This window comes from Hyla sarda, chromosome 2 (genome assembly GCF_029499605.1).
Source record: "Hyla sarda isolate aHylSar1 chromosome 2, aHylSar1.hap1, whole genome shotgun sequence".
NCBI lineage: Eukaryota > Metazoa > Chordata > Amphibia > Anura > Hylidae > Hyla > Hyla sarda.
In genome coordinates this window covers 160,072,808-160,086,965 of record NC_079190.1, presented here as the reverse complement: position 1 = coordinate 160,086,965, position 14,158 = coordinate 160,072,808, and the positions used below count along the sequence as shown (strand labels likewise).

At 44.3% G+C, this 14,158-nt stretch overlaps 1 protein-coding gene across 3 annotated transcripts in view; it reads right to left on the bottom strand.

The window, feature by feature from the left end:
- The window catches only part of UBAC2 (UBA domain containing 2), a 205,626-nt gene that overhangs the window by 161,702 nt on the left and 29,766 nt on the right, over positions 1–14,158 (bottom strand). For all 3 annotated transcript variants that reach the window (XM_056555658.1, XM_056555657.1, XM_056555656.1), the window contains exon 2: positions 8,163–8,300. In XM_056555658.1, the coding sequence (XP_056411633.1) occupies positions 8,163–8,193 (31 nt within the window). In that variant the 5' untranslated portion in view covers positions 8,194–8,300. The remainder of the gene's footprint in view (positions 1–8,162; positions 8,301–14,158) is intronic.

Sequence of the window (14,158 nt, the reverse complement as noted above, 5' to 3'; positions counted from 1 at the left end):
CAAGATTTCTGGCCCTCACATACCTGTAACTTCTTCTTTAACCCCTTAAGAACGCAGCCCTTTTTCACCTTAACCCTTCCCGACCTATGACATACCTGTACGTCATGGGTGGCAAGGTCTTCCCGACCCATGACATACAGGTACGTCATGAACATTTTTGCCGCTACTCGCGGCACCCCGCAGCGCCCGGTAAGATGGTGGCTATCACTGATAGCCAGCCATCTTACCGTGCGACCACGGGGGGTTTCATCCCCCACCCCCCCCAGCGATCGCTGCTATCAGCTGGTCAAATCTGACTAGCTGATAGCAGTGTTTCGCTATGAAAATACTTAGCAGCGCGGTGTGTGAGTCCGGATCACGGGGATCGGGACACACACCGCTCTGCTAAGTGTCCCTGACCCGTCCCCCGGCGTCACTTACCCGTCCGAGCGGTGTCCCGAGCGGTCCCGGCGGCGAGCGGCGTCCTCCAGGCGGTCCCGGCGGCGCTGCGTCCCGGAGGTGAGTTTCCGGCAGCAGTGCGGCATCTTCATTGGCAGCAGTGAGATCGCCGTAAAGCGATCTCACTGCTGCCTCTGGGAGTTTCAAAACTGCAACTCCCAGCATGCCCAGACAGCCTTTGGCTTTCTGGGCATGCTGGGAGTTGTAGTTTTGCAACATCTGGAGGTCCTCAGTTTGGAGACCACTGTATAATGGTCTCCAATCTGTGCTCTTCCAGATGTTGCAAAACTACAAATCTCAGCATGCTCAGTCTGTCCAGGCATGCTGGGAGTTGTAGTTCTCTAACATCTGGAAGAGCACAGATTGGAGACCATTATACAGTGGTCTCCAAACTGTGGACCTCCAGATGTTGCAAAACTACAACTCCCAGCATGCCCAGACTGCCCAAGCATGCTGGAAGTTGTAGTTTGGCAACATATGATCCTTCAGATATTGCCAAACTACAACTTCCAGGATGCCTGGGCAGTCTGGGCATGCTGGGAGTTGTAGTTTTGCAACAACTGGAGGCACACTAGTTGGGAAACATTGTCCGTTTCCTACCTCAGTGCCTCCAGCTGTTGCAATTGTTGCAAAACTATAACTTCCAGCATGCACTGACAGATCATGCATGCTGGGAGTTGTAGTTTTGCAACAGATGGAGGCACACTGGTTTGGAAACACTAAGTTTGGTTGCAAAACACTTGAAAGTTTATTACTTAACTTAGTGTTTCCAAACCAGTGTTCCTCCAGCTGTTGCAAAATTACAACTCCCAGCATGCTCGGACAGCCAAAGGGCATGCTCGGAGTTTGCAACAGCTGGATGTTTGCCCCCTCCCCCCAATGTGAATGTACAGGGTACACTCACATGGGAGGAGGTTTACAGTGAGTGCTGCAAGTTTGAGATGGCGCAAATTTTGCGCTGCAGCTCAAACTTCCAGGGCCAACTTGCTGTGAACCTCTGCCCATGTGACTGTACCCTAAAAACACTACACTACACTGACACTAACCTAAAATAAAAAGTAAAAAACACTACTTATACACATATCCCTACACAGCCCCCCCTCCCCAAAAAAATGAAAAACGTCTGGTACGCTACTGTTTCCAAAACGGAGCCTCCAGATGTTGCAAAATAATAACTCCCAGTATTGCCGGACAGCCATTGACTGTCCAGGCATTCTGGGAGTCTTGCAACAGCTGGAGGCACCCTGTTTGGGAATCATTGGCATAGAATACCCCTATGTCCACCCCTATGCAAATCCCTAATTCAGGCCTCAAATGCGCATGGCGCTCTCTCACTTTGGAGCGCTGTCGTATTTCAGGGCAACAGTTTTGGTACACATATGGGGTATCGCCGTACTCGGGAGAAATTGCCTTACAAATTTTGGGGGGGCTTTTCCTTCTTTAACCCCTTATGAAAAGGTGAAGTTGGGGTCTACACCAGCATGTTAGTGTAAAAAAATTAATTTTTTACACTGACATGCTGGTGTTGCCCTATACTTTTCATTTTCACAAGAGGTAAAAGGGAAAAAAGACCCTATAAATTTGTAATGCAATTTCTCCCGACTACGGAGATACCCCATATGTGGGCGCAAAGTGCTCTGGGGGCGCACAACAAGGCCCAGAAGGGAGAGTGCACCATGTACATTTGAGGTGATTTGCACAGGGGTGGCTGATTGTTACAGCAGTTCTGACAAACGCAAAACAAAAAATATCCATATGTGACCCCATTTTGAAAACTACACCCCTCACGGAATGTAATAAGGGGTGCAGTGAGAATTTACACCCCACTGGCGTATGACAGATTTTTGGAACAGTGGTCTGTGAAAATGAAAAATAAAATTTTTCATTTGCACAGTCCACTGTTTCAAATATCTGTCAAACGCCAGTGGGGTGTAAATGCTCACTGCACCCTTTATTAAATTCCATGAGGGGTGTAGTTTCCAAAATGGGGTCACATGTGGGGGGGTCCACTGTTCTGGCACCATAGGGGCTTCCTAAATGGGACATGCCCCCCAAAAACCCTTTCAGAAAAACTCACTCTCCAAAATCCCATTGTCGCTCCTTCCCTTCTGAGCCCTCTACTGCGCCCGCCGAACACTTGACATACGCATATGAGGTATTTCCTTACTCGAGAGAAATTGGGTTACAAATTTTAGGGTGATTTCTCTACTTTTACCCCTTGTAAAAATTCAAAAATTGGGTCTACAAGAAAATGCGAGTGTAAAAAATGAAGATTTAGAATTTTCTCCTTCACTTTGCTGCTATTCCTGTGAAACACCTAAAGGGTTAAAACGCTGACTGAATGTCATTTTGAATACTTTGGGGGGTGCAGTTTTTATAATGGGGTCATTTATGGGGTATTTCTAATATGAAGACCCTTAAAATCCACTTCCAACCTGAACTGGGCCCTGAAAAATTAAGATTTTGAAAATCTTGAGAAAAATTGGAAAATTGCTGCGGAACTTTGAAGCCCTCTGGTGTCTTCCAAAAGTAAAAACTTGTCAATTTTTTTATGCAAACACAAAGTAGACATATTGTATATGTGAATCAATATGTAATTTATTTGGAATATCCATTTTCCTTTCAAGAAGAGACTTTCAAAGTTAGAAAAATGCTAAATTTTCAAAATTTTCATGACATTTTTAGATTTTTTACCAAGAAAGGATACAAATATCAGTGAAATTTTACCAATAACATAAAGTAGAATATGTCACGAAAAAACAATCTCGGAATCAGAATGATGAGTAAAAGCATCCCAGAGTTATTAATGTTTAAAGTGACAGTGGACAGATTTTCAAAAAATGCCCAGGTCATGAAGGTGAAAATGGGCTGGGTCATGAAGGGGTTAAAGGGGTACTCTGGTGAAAACCTTTTTTCTTTTAAATCAACTGGTGCCAGAAAGTTAAACATATTTGTAAATTACTTCTATTAAAAAATCTTAATCCTTCCAGTACTTATTAGCTGCTGAATGCTACAGAGGAAATTCCGTTCTTTTTGGAACACTGATGACATCACGAGCACAGTGCTCTCTGCTGACATCTCTGTCCATTTTAGCAACCATGCATAGCAGATGCATAGCAGATGTATTCTAAGGGCAGCTTGGTGGCTCAGTGGTTAGCACTTCTTCCTTGCAGTGCTGGGGCAAGGAATAAATAAAGAGTTATTATTATTATAATGACATCAGCAAAGAGCACTGTGCTCGTGATGTCATCAGAGAGAATTCCAAAAAGAAAAGAATTTCCTCTGTAGTATTCAGCAGCTAATAAGTACAGGAAGGATTAAGATTTTTTAATAGAAGTAATTTACAAATCTGTTTAACTTTCTGGCACCAGTTGATTTAAAAGAAAAAAGGTTTTCACCGGAGTACCCCTTTAAGGACTGAGCCCTTTTTCGCAATTCTGACCACCGTCACTTTACGCATTAATAACTCTAAAATGCTTTTATCGAATATTCTGATTCTGAGATAGTTTTTTCGTGACATATTCTACTTTATTTTGGTGGTAAATTTTCGGCGTTATTTGCATCCTTTTTTGGTGAAAAATCCCCAAATTTCATGAAAATTTTTAAAATTTTGCATTTTTCTAACTTTGAAGCTCTCTACTTGTAAGGAAAATGGATATTCCAAATAAATTGAATTTTTCTTCACAAATACAATACGTCTACTTTATGTTGGCATCATAAAGTGAACATGTTTTTACTTTTTGAAAAAATTAGAGGGCTTCAAAGTAGAGCAGCAATTTTCAAAAATTTCATGAAAATTGCTAAATCTGAAGGGACAGATGTTACAGAACTACAACTCCCAGCATGCCTGGGCAGTCTAGGCATGCTGAGAGATGTAGTTTGGCAACATTTGGAGGGCTACCCTTCTGCCCAACATCCAGGGGTTTCCATGGCAACCCCCTGTCCTGTGCTGCCATTGGTCAGAACTCAGTTCTGACTAATGGCAGGGGATAGGAGGAGATCGCAGCACTGCGACCTCGCTCCTATCCTGTAGGATGATCGGGGGTGTCACTGACAACTCCGATCATCCCTATTTTCCGGGTGATCGGGTCACCAGAGACCCGATCAGCCCGGAATAGCAGAAAATCGATTGTCTGAATTGACATGCGATTTTCTGCGATCGCCGACATGGGGGGGTCTCAGGACCCCCCTCGGCGATGTGCCGGGATGCCTGCTGAATGATTCCAAATATGCATACGCCCTACATCCTTAAGGACTTGGGATGCAGGGCGTATGCATATGTCCCACGTCCTGAACAGGTTAAAGGGGTAACTGTACCAGAAAGTTAAACAGATTTGTAAATTAATTCTATTAAAAAATCTTAATCCTTCCTGTACTTATTAGCTGCTGAATACTACAGTGGAAATTCTTTTCTGTTTGAAACACAGAGCTGTCTGCTGACATCATGAGCACAGTGCTCTCTGCTGACATCTCTGTCCATTTTAGGAACTGTCCAGAGTAAAAGGAAATCTTCATAGTAAACATACGCTGTTCTGGACAGTTCCTAAAATGGACAGAGATGTCAGCAGAGAGCACTGTGCTCATGATGTCAGCAGACAGCTCTGTGTTTCAAAAAGAAAAGAATTTCCGCTGTAGTATTCAGCAGCTAATAAGTATAGGAAGGATTAAGATTTTTTAATAGAAGTAATTTACAAATCTGTTTATCACTGGAGTACCCCATTAAGAGTCTCCTCTGTCCTCCACTTATTACCTGTATTAATGGCACCTGTTTGAACTTGTTATCAGTATAAAAGACACCTGTCCACAACCTCAAACATGTAGGTAAATGAAGAAAAGTAGTCCAGCAGTCCCTTGCAGACCGTGGAGGAGGTGAGCTGAGAGAACTTTATTTCTTATTCATTTGCACAACCTCAAACAGTCAAACTCCAAACTCCCCTATGGCCAAGACCAAAGAGCTGTCGAAGGACACCAGAAACAAAATTGTAGACCTGCATCAGGCTGGGAAGACTGAATCTGCAGCTTGGTGTGAAGAAATCAACTGTGGGAGTAATTATTAGAAAATGGAAGACATACAAGACCACTGATAATCTCCCTTGATCTAGGGCTCCACGCAAGATCTCACCCGTGGTGTCAAAATGATCACAAGCACACTGAGCAAAAACCCCAAAACCACACGGGGGGACCTAGTTAATGACCTGCAGCGAGCTGGGACCAAAGTAACAAAGGCTACCATTAGTAACACACTATTCCACCAGGGACTCAAATCAGACGTGCCCCCCTGCTTAAGCCAATACATGTCCAGGTCTGTCTGAAGTTTGCTAGAGAGCATTTGGATGATCCAGAAGAGTATTGGGAGAATGTATTATGGTCAGATGAAACCAAAGTAAAACTTTTTGGTAAAAACTCAACTCATCATGTTTGGAGGAGAAAGAATGCTGAGTTGCATACAAAGAACACCATACCTCCTGTGAAGCATGGGGGTGGAAACATCATGCTTTGGGGCTGTTTTTCTGCTAAGGGACCAGGACGACTGATCCGTGTAAAGGAAAGAATGAATGGAGCAATGTATAGTGGGATTTTGAGTGAAAACCTCCTTCCATCAGCAAGGGCATTGAAGATGAAACGTGGCTGGGTCTTTCAGCATGACAATGATCCCAAACACACCGCCCGGGCAACGAAGGAGTGGCTTCGTAAGAAGCATTTCAAGGTCCTGGAGTGGCCTAGCCAGTCTCCAGATCTCAACCCCATAGAAAACCTTTGGAGGGAGTTGAAAGTCCGTGTTTCCTAGCGACAGCCCCAAAACATCACTGCTCTAGTGGAGATCTGCATGGAGGAATGGGTCAAAATACCAGCAACAGTGTGTGAAAACCTTGTGAAGACTTACAGTGATTTTATGGATTCTTTTTCTCTCTCAGGAGCTGAGCTCACATCATACGCCTCCGCCCCCGTGTGACGTCACGCTCCGCCCCTCAATGCAAGCCTATGGGAGGGGGCGTGATAGCTGTCACGCCGCATCCCGTAGGCTTGCATTGAGGGGCGGAGCGTGACGTCACACGCCGCCGGCCTTGTGGTCGTCGGTAATCAGACCTGGAGCAAACATGCTCCGGGGACTGATTACAAACGGGGTGCCGCGTGCAAGATCCCGGGGGTCCCCAGCGGCGGGACTCCCGCGATCAGGCATCTTATCCCCTATCCTTTGGATAGGGGATAAGATGTCTAAGCACCGGAGAACCCCTTTAATTTAATGACACTGTCTGAAAATCCTGTCTGTGAACCCATCTTAAATCTTGTCCAGCTCACACATGGGCATACAGTAAATTTCACTGATTCTGCCATGTGATTTTGGGTTATGCAGCTTGTAGGGGAAAACTAATGTAAAACCAATCACTCGTATAAGCCGTACTCTGCAATACAGAGGGACAGAGCAGACTAGCAGCATGAGCCAGCAGCAGTGACATTGTGACCATTATTTATTGTGTCACAAGAACTGTTGCTGATTCATAGTCAGACAGCTCTTCCATTAAATGGGCACTGTCAAACATTTTTAATATTTGATTCCTTTTGCCAAATAAATCATTATTATTATCATCAAAAAGTTATGTTAGTTTTTCTGCTGTATAATTCTGGCCACCAGGGGTCTCCCTTCTTGGCCAGAATACATTCCGTCTGGTCAAAATCTCTGATGTTGGTCTCCTGCTTGTAATGGCAGGAGACCAAACTCAGGAAGTGTTTCTTTGCACTAAGCTTGATTGACAGCTCCAAGGAGCCTCACTGAAAGCTGCACAGACTAAAAGCTGCTTGAGGTCTTCTAATTATCACAGTGCTGCAATAATGTGAGAGCGGAAGTGGTCCCCAGGCTTCAGTGATGTCATGCCTGCTGGGAAATGCCCACTTTCTCCTGCTGGGAGATTGCACTATGTGAGCAAGAAGAATGGTAAGATATACAGCTTTTAAAAGCTCTGAATTTTATTTTATTTTTTTTAAGGGTGAGAAAGGTGTTAGGAGTAGTTAGGGAACATAGCCTGAGTTAGTTTAGAAAAGTTTATTTTGTGGCAGGTACTCTTTAAGTCTGTTAGGTGCTGCCTAAGGCCTTGCTAGGGGGTCAAAGGCAGAGGCTGCCTAACAGGCCTAATGAAAGAGCTGCCTCTGGTGGCCACTGGCCTGTACTTCAAGGTTATGAAGCCTTAGCCAATTTAAGAGAGAGGTGTTAGCTGGTAGTAGAAGACGTGAACTGATGATGTCACGCTTGTCAAACTATTTTGGATGTTGCGACCTAATGACCAAGTGAAAATGTGGTTCCCAAGTTATACAGGTTAAAAACCACTGGTTTAGAAGATGGGGACCCTACATCATAAAACTTGTCAATGAACATCATAACTGCCAGAGGGTCCCCTAATGTGTGGAAGGGACTGTCAGCTCATTTTCTGCCTCAGGTAGCACAGATGTTATAGTCATTTTCATGTATATTGTTGCAAAGACACCAATTAGTGTTATGGATTTGCATAAAGGGACGGCATATCATGTATGTGACAGTGTTCTATATTATAAGTCATCTAGAAGATCAGCGTTGCAGATCACTTGAGCCCCCTGCAGGTTAGCCTATGTGAGCCCTGACAGTGCTTCTTAGTGGATGTACAGTAGAGAACAGACAATTAGCAGTACAACAGACCATTTTTCATCAATGTTCTATCCCAAGTAATACACAGCATGAAATGAATACTCACATAGACCACTGGAACCAGTACTGGCAATCATTGTATCTGTGTTTTCTCTTCAGAGCAGCGCTCATGACAGGGTGTATTCTTCTATTTCAGGTGAAGTGACAATGTTGCATGGTTCAAACAGACATCTCAGATTCAGGCCTATAAGATAAGCATTTTACTTCCAATGATCTAAAAATCTCAGATTATTTATTAAAAGAAAATCTGTCATCAGTTTCACCTGCACTAACCTGTTGGTACAGACAGGTAGTGCAGGTGACACTGATGACAACCATACTTCCCTGGCACCGTTTTATGCTCTGGTTCTCCCATAACCTTCTGCTGTACCTTCAGTTCTAAGGCCGACTTGAAGCATGGGCGGAGCTTGGTGATATCACCGCTGCTGTTTTCTAGCAGCAGGACCCAGCAGAGAAGCAGCAGCAGTGACGTTATGAAGCTCCGCCCATGCTCCAAGTCTGCCCCGAAACAGAAGGTACTTCGGAAGATTGCGGAAGAACCAGAGCACACAGGAACAGGAAAAACTGTCAAACAGGAAAACAAAGCTATTTCCACACAAAAGGTAAAAACACCAGTAAGGCTAGCTTCTCACTGCCGTAAGGCTTTTTTTTTTTTTTTTCCAGCCTTTAACGGCCTTTTTGGGACGGAACACAACGGGCAATAACTGGTCCCGATGTCCCATTTACTATAATAGGGTCCTTTGGGCGCTGTTATTTTGTAGCGGGAGACAAAGACAGCACAAGCAGTAATTTTTCTCCCACTATTCTCCCCGGCTCCCCTGACGGACGTCACACTGCCGTGTCTTAACTGCAGTGTGAAAGAAGCTTAAAGGGGTCTTCCAGGCAAAACTTTTTTTTACATATATATATCAACTGGCTCTGGAAAGTTAAACAGATTTGTAAATGACTTCTATTAAAAAATCTTAATCCTTCCAATAGTTATTAGCTTCTGAAGTTTTCTGTCTAACTGCTCAATGATGATGTCACGTTCCAGGAACTGTGTGCATGATGGGAGAATATCCCCATAGGAACTGCACAGCTCCAGGGACGTGAGTAATCAGAGAGCAGTTAGACAGAAAACAACAACTCAACTTCAGAAGCTAATAACTAATGGAAGGATTAAGATTTTTTAATAGAAGTAATTTACAAATCTGTTTAACTTTCCGGAGCCAGTTGATATATAAAAAAAAGTTTTGGCCTGGAATACCCCTTTAAGAACGCAAAAATGCAGGCAAATGCAGTGGAAATTTTTCTGGCCAAAAAAACACAGGCAAAAAACTTAGCCTAAGAGATGTATATACACCTTGATTGGAGTCACCTGTGGTAAATTCATGTGATTGGACAGGATTAGGGGATAGGATTAAGATCACTGAGCCCCCCCACAATCTCCTGTATGGAGCCCCAGCTTTCCCCTGGAGTGGTGTATCAATTCCCCTGCCCCAAGGCGGGGTCTGCCACGCCCCCTTCATAAATCTCTATGGGAGGTTCGGCAATCTTCTGCTCTGCCATAGATTATATATATATATATATATATATATATATATATATATATATATATATAGGGGATGGGGGTTGTGACCCGCTGCTCCAAGGAAGAGCCAGGGCTCCATACAGGAGTTCGCCGGGGGCCCCAGCGCTCGAACTCCCCTGCAATCTAAAACTTATCCACTATCCTGAGCATAGGGATAAGTTTTATTCCACAAGATATCTCCTTTAAAGAGTAGCTCCCACCATCCTTTTTTTTTCTGTCCCTGCCTTTTGCCCATCTATCCCTAACCCCCTCCCTGCCTTTACCAGGCAGTCTTCCCCAGCAGGCGCGACGTCACTGATGCCTGCTGGGGAAAACACCTGCGCCCTTAGTTCATCTATACAGGGTGCCTCCAGCTGTTTCACCACTACAACTCCCAGCTTGCCATGTCATCTATTGTCTGTCAGGGCATGTTGGGAGTTGTAGTGGTGAAACAGCTGGAGGCACCCTGTGTTGAAAACAATAAGTTAGGGCCATGGCCGTGGCGCTACCCTGTTCCCCCCCCCCCACACACGCGTTGAAAACCCCAAACCCACGCTCACCCCCCCCCCCCCCAGTGTTGAGAACCCCGAAACCCACTCTCCCCCAACTCGTATTGAAAACCCCAAACCGACGCCCCCCCCCCGTGTTGAGAACCCTGAAACCCACTCTCTCATAACCCCCGTGTTGAAAACCCCAAACCCCAAGAAATACCCCAGTGCAGAGGGCTGATGCAGCAGCATGTAAATGCCGGGAGGCGGGGAAGGCGTGTGAGGCCAGCGAGCCAATGCGCTCTCAGCGATCGCTGCCAGCGAGCGCAGACTGAATGAATTAGGACTGATTGCCCGGCTGGCATCGGTCCGAATTCAAGCGAGCGTGATGTCAAGCCAGCCTGCAGCAGGCCACTAGGAGGGAGACCCCTGGTGGCCGATTTTCAAAATTAAAATAAACAATTTTAATTAAAAAAAAGATTAGTGGATCTATATTAGATATATGTTGTAGTACATAAGTACTACAACATATAAAAAAAAGGTTGGCGACAGTGCCCATTTAAGAGAATATGCAGAAATGAACAGCATAAAAAACCCAAATCCAGGTGTCACCTGTGTCTATTATTATGAGGTATACATAATGCTATAAACTTCATAGGCTCTGTCCATATATGCCTAGCATATAAACCTACATATGTGATTTGCATGTACAAATACAGTACACAGCAAACATAGGTTGGGCTCACAAAAGTATTTTGGTCAGTATTTGGTCCTCATTCTGAAGTCCATTTTGATCAGTTTAGCATTAGTTTAGGTACAATCAAAAAAATCACTTTGTACTCCCTCACCAGACCCATGGGTAGGAAAGGGGTAAATGAAAAGAACTGAAGAGCAGAAACCTAGGCGCTGAGACAAAATTATGTGCGCAGTGCAGCAAAATTCCCCTGAAATCAATGGGACTCTGCTGCAGTGGAATGACCGTGCGGAATATTCTGGAGGAATTCTACACAGACATTCCACCATGTGAACATACCCTCAGGGTTTCCACAGAGGAAGATAAAGGTCTATTCACAAAGCAGAATTTCAACCAGCGGAATGCGCTTGAAATAAAAAAAAAAGAAAAACACATACACTTCTATGGGTTTCCGCACTCCTGTTGATGGAATTCTGAGGTGCCCAACGGGAGTGCAGAAACCCTTAGAAGTTTATGTGGTTTTCATTTCAGGCAGAATTCCGCCGGCAGAAATTCTGCCATGTGAACAGACCCTTAGGCAGTAGTAGAGATGATGACACCTTCTAAATGATGACCAGACATATACTGGAACAACCAGTGGTGCTGCAATACAGACTGTAAGAGCGCTCTGTGCAAAGGGAGAAGATTTCAGAACTGGTTCATAAAAAAGTTTCTGAGAGAAAACAAAAAAAAACACATCACATTCTACAGATCCAGGACAAAAGTACTTAAGTGATTTAAACATGCATACATATACATATCATAGATACATCCATATACAGTCATGCATACATATACATATCATAGATACATCCATATACAGTCATGCATACATATACATATCATAGATACATCCATATACAGTCATGCATACATATACATATCATAGATACATCCATATACAGTCATGCATACATATACATATCATAGATACATCCATATACAGTCATGCATACATATACATATCATAGATACATCCATATACAGTCATGCATACATATACATATCATAGATAGAATCACAGGCACACATACTGTACATACAGCAATAGATATGTACTAATACATGCAGATATTTGTGTATATATCTATTTCTCTCTCTCTCTCTATATATATATATATATATATATATATTTTTTTTTATTTTTTTTACATATTTTTATTGATTTTCACAAGTATAAAGGAATATTTACCAGGACAATCCCCTGGGAAAATTACAAAAGTAGATATCTGATGCAAAACCGTACACAACATTATAACAAGATTTGAAAAGACTCCAAACAACCCCCCTCCCTTGCCCCAAGAAAACCCCAAAGCAACCCAATCCCCCCAATGGTAATTATGCGGTCCAATACGTGAGGCATCCAGTAAAGGAAAAGAAAGGATAAGCCTATGATATAACAGTATCAGATAGCAAAAGATAAGCGCAGTCTGGGTTCACCAGCACCTGACAGCCCTGGATCAGAAGAATGACCCTCCAACAAACAGTCTATAATTCTAACCTTCCCAAAGTCCCTGAAATAGAGCGTGTGAGATACCATGAGGTATCTCTAAACTGTTCCATCACCCTCCTAATTTCGTCATCTGTACAGAAGAAAGTCAGAAAAGACTTCCATTTCTTAAAAAAGGCCTTCAACGATTTTTCTTTAGAGCGTCGGAGATCAGTGACATAAAAAAACAGGTATTTCTTCATTCGTAGAAAAATCTCCCCAATAGAAGGCAATGAGGGTTTCAGCCAATGAGCCAGTAGACATCGTTTAGTTACTAAAATGAACAAGTGAATCAGAAGGGCCAGGTCACTACCCTCCCGGGACACATGAAGAATCACCAGCACCTGATCTATCGGCACAGAGATCCGTAATTTACCCCGCAGAATCTCAAAGAGCGATAGAGTAAATGAAGGAGAGAGGAACCCCTGGGTAGATATCCTAGCCCTAGGTGAAGCGTATAGTGCCCGTAGGTAAAATAAAAAGGGGCCCTCAAAACCCATCGCATGCAAAACCCTCCACATCCATCCCCAGCGTATATTGTCAAAAGCTTTTTCAGCATCGACAGACACCATGACTGGGGACGGATGTAGAGTAGGCCTCAGTTGTATTTCGTCCAAGACCGCCAGTACCTTTCGCACATTAGTCACCGCCGATCTAGCCTTGACAAAGCCCACCTGCATAGGAGCTATCTATCAGTCTCGGCAAAATCTTAGCCAGACGATCCGCCATAATTTTAGAGAGCAGTTTAAGATCAACATTAATAAGTGATATTGGGCGGTAGCCATCAGGGGTCAGGTGGTCTTTACCGGGCTTGGGGAGGACTTTAATGTGGGCGTTGTTCGCTAAAGGGGGGATGGACGCTCCCTGAAGGTAGGAATTAAATAAAGTCAATAACGGTTGGGAAATATTAGGTTTAAGAAGTTTAAAGAAACCTCCCGAGAAACCATCCGGTCCCGGGGCTTTATTAGGGTCCAACTTCTTGATGGCCTCGTCCAACTCCCCCCCCCCCCCCCCCCCCCCCCCCCCGGGACCGGGGCATTCAATAGGTGTCTCTCAGGCTCCGTAAGGGAAGGAAGGTCTGCTTCAGCTAACCAGTCCTTCTGGGGGAGGGTCCGGGCGCCACCATCAGAGTAAAGTGATTGATAGTAAGAACTTAGTATCTCATTTATTTTTTTGGGGTCCCTGTGGAGGACATTAGTGTGATCTCTTAGTGCGGGGATATTAGATGATGGGAGGCGCCCTTTAGTGAATCTAGCCAATAGACGCCCTGGCTTGCCTCCATAACGAAATAAAGTGGCCTCAAATTGCGACCTGTATAGACTGTCCCTCTGTTCCACCCAGGACTCAAATTCCTCCTTTGCCAAGGCCCACTCAGTCTTTGAAGCCTACGAAGGAGTCATCAAAAAGTTAGTGTACGCCGAGCGCAAAGAACGGCTCAGAAGTAATATTCTATCATTCAGTTTCTTTTTAAGGGAAGCGACATAACCCATAAAACGACCCCGTAGGACCGCTTTAGCCGCGTCCCAAAACAGCTGGGGGTTGTCCCTGTGGTTACCATTATCCAACTCATACTCTAACCACCATCCTTTTAACAATGCCTGGAATTGTTCATCCCGGGATAAACCCAGCGGAAACCTCCATAAATAGTCTGTCCCCCTAGGAGCCGAGTCAGTCACTATAAGCACTAGCAGTGCATGGTCCGATATGACTAGGTTTTCCAAGTCCACCCTGTCCACCCGGGGAAGAAGGGAAGGAGGGGCAAAAAAATAGTCAACCCTCGACC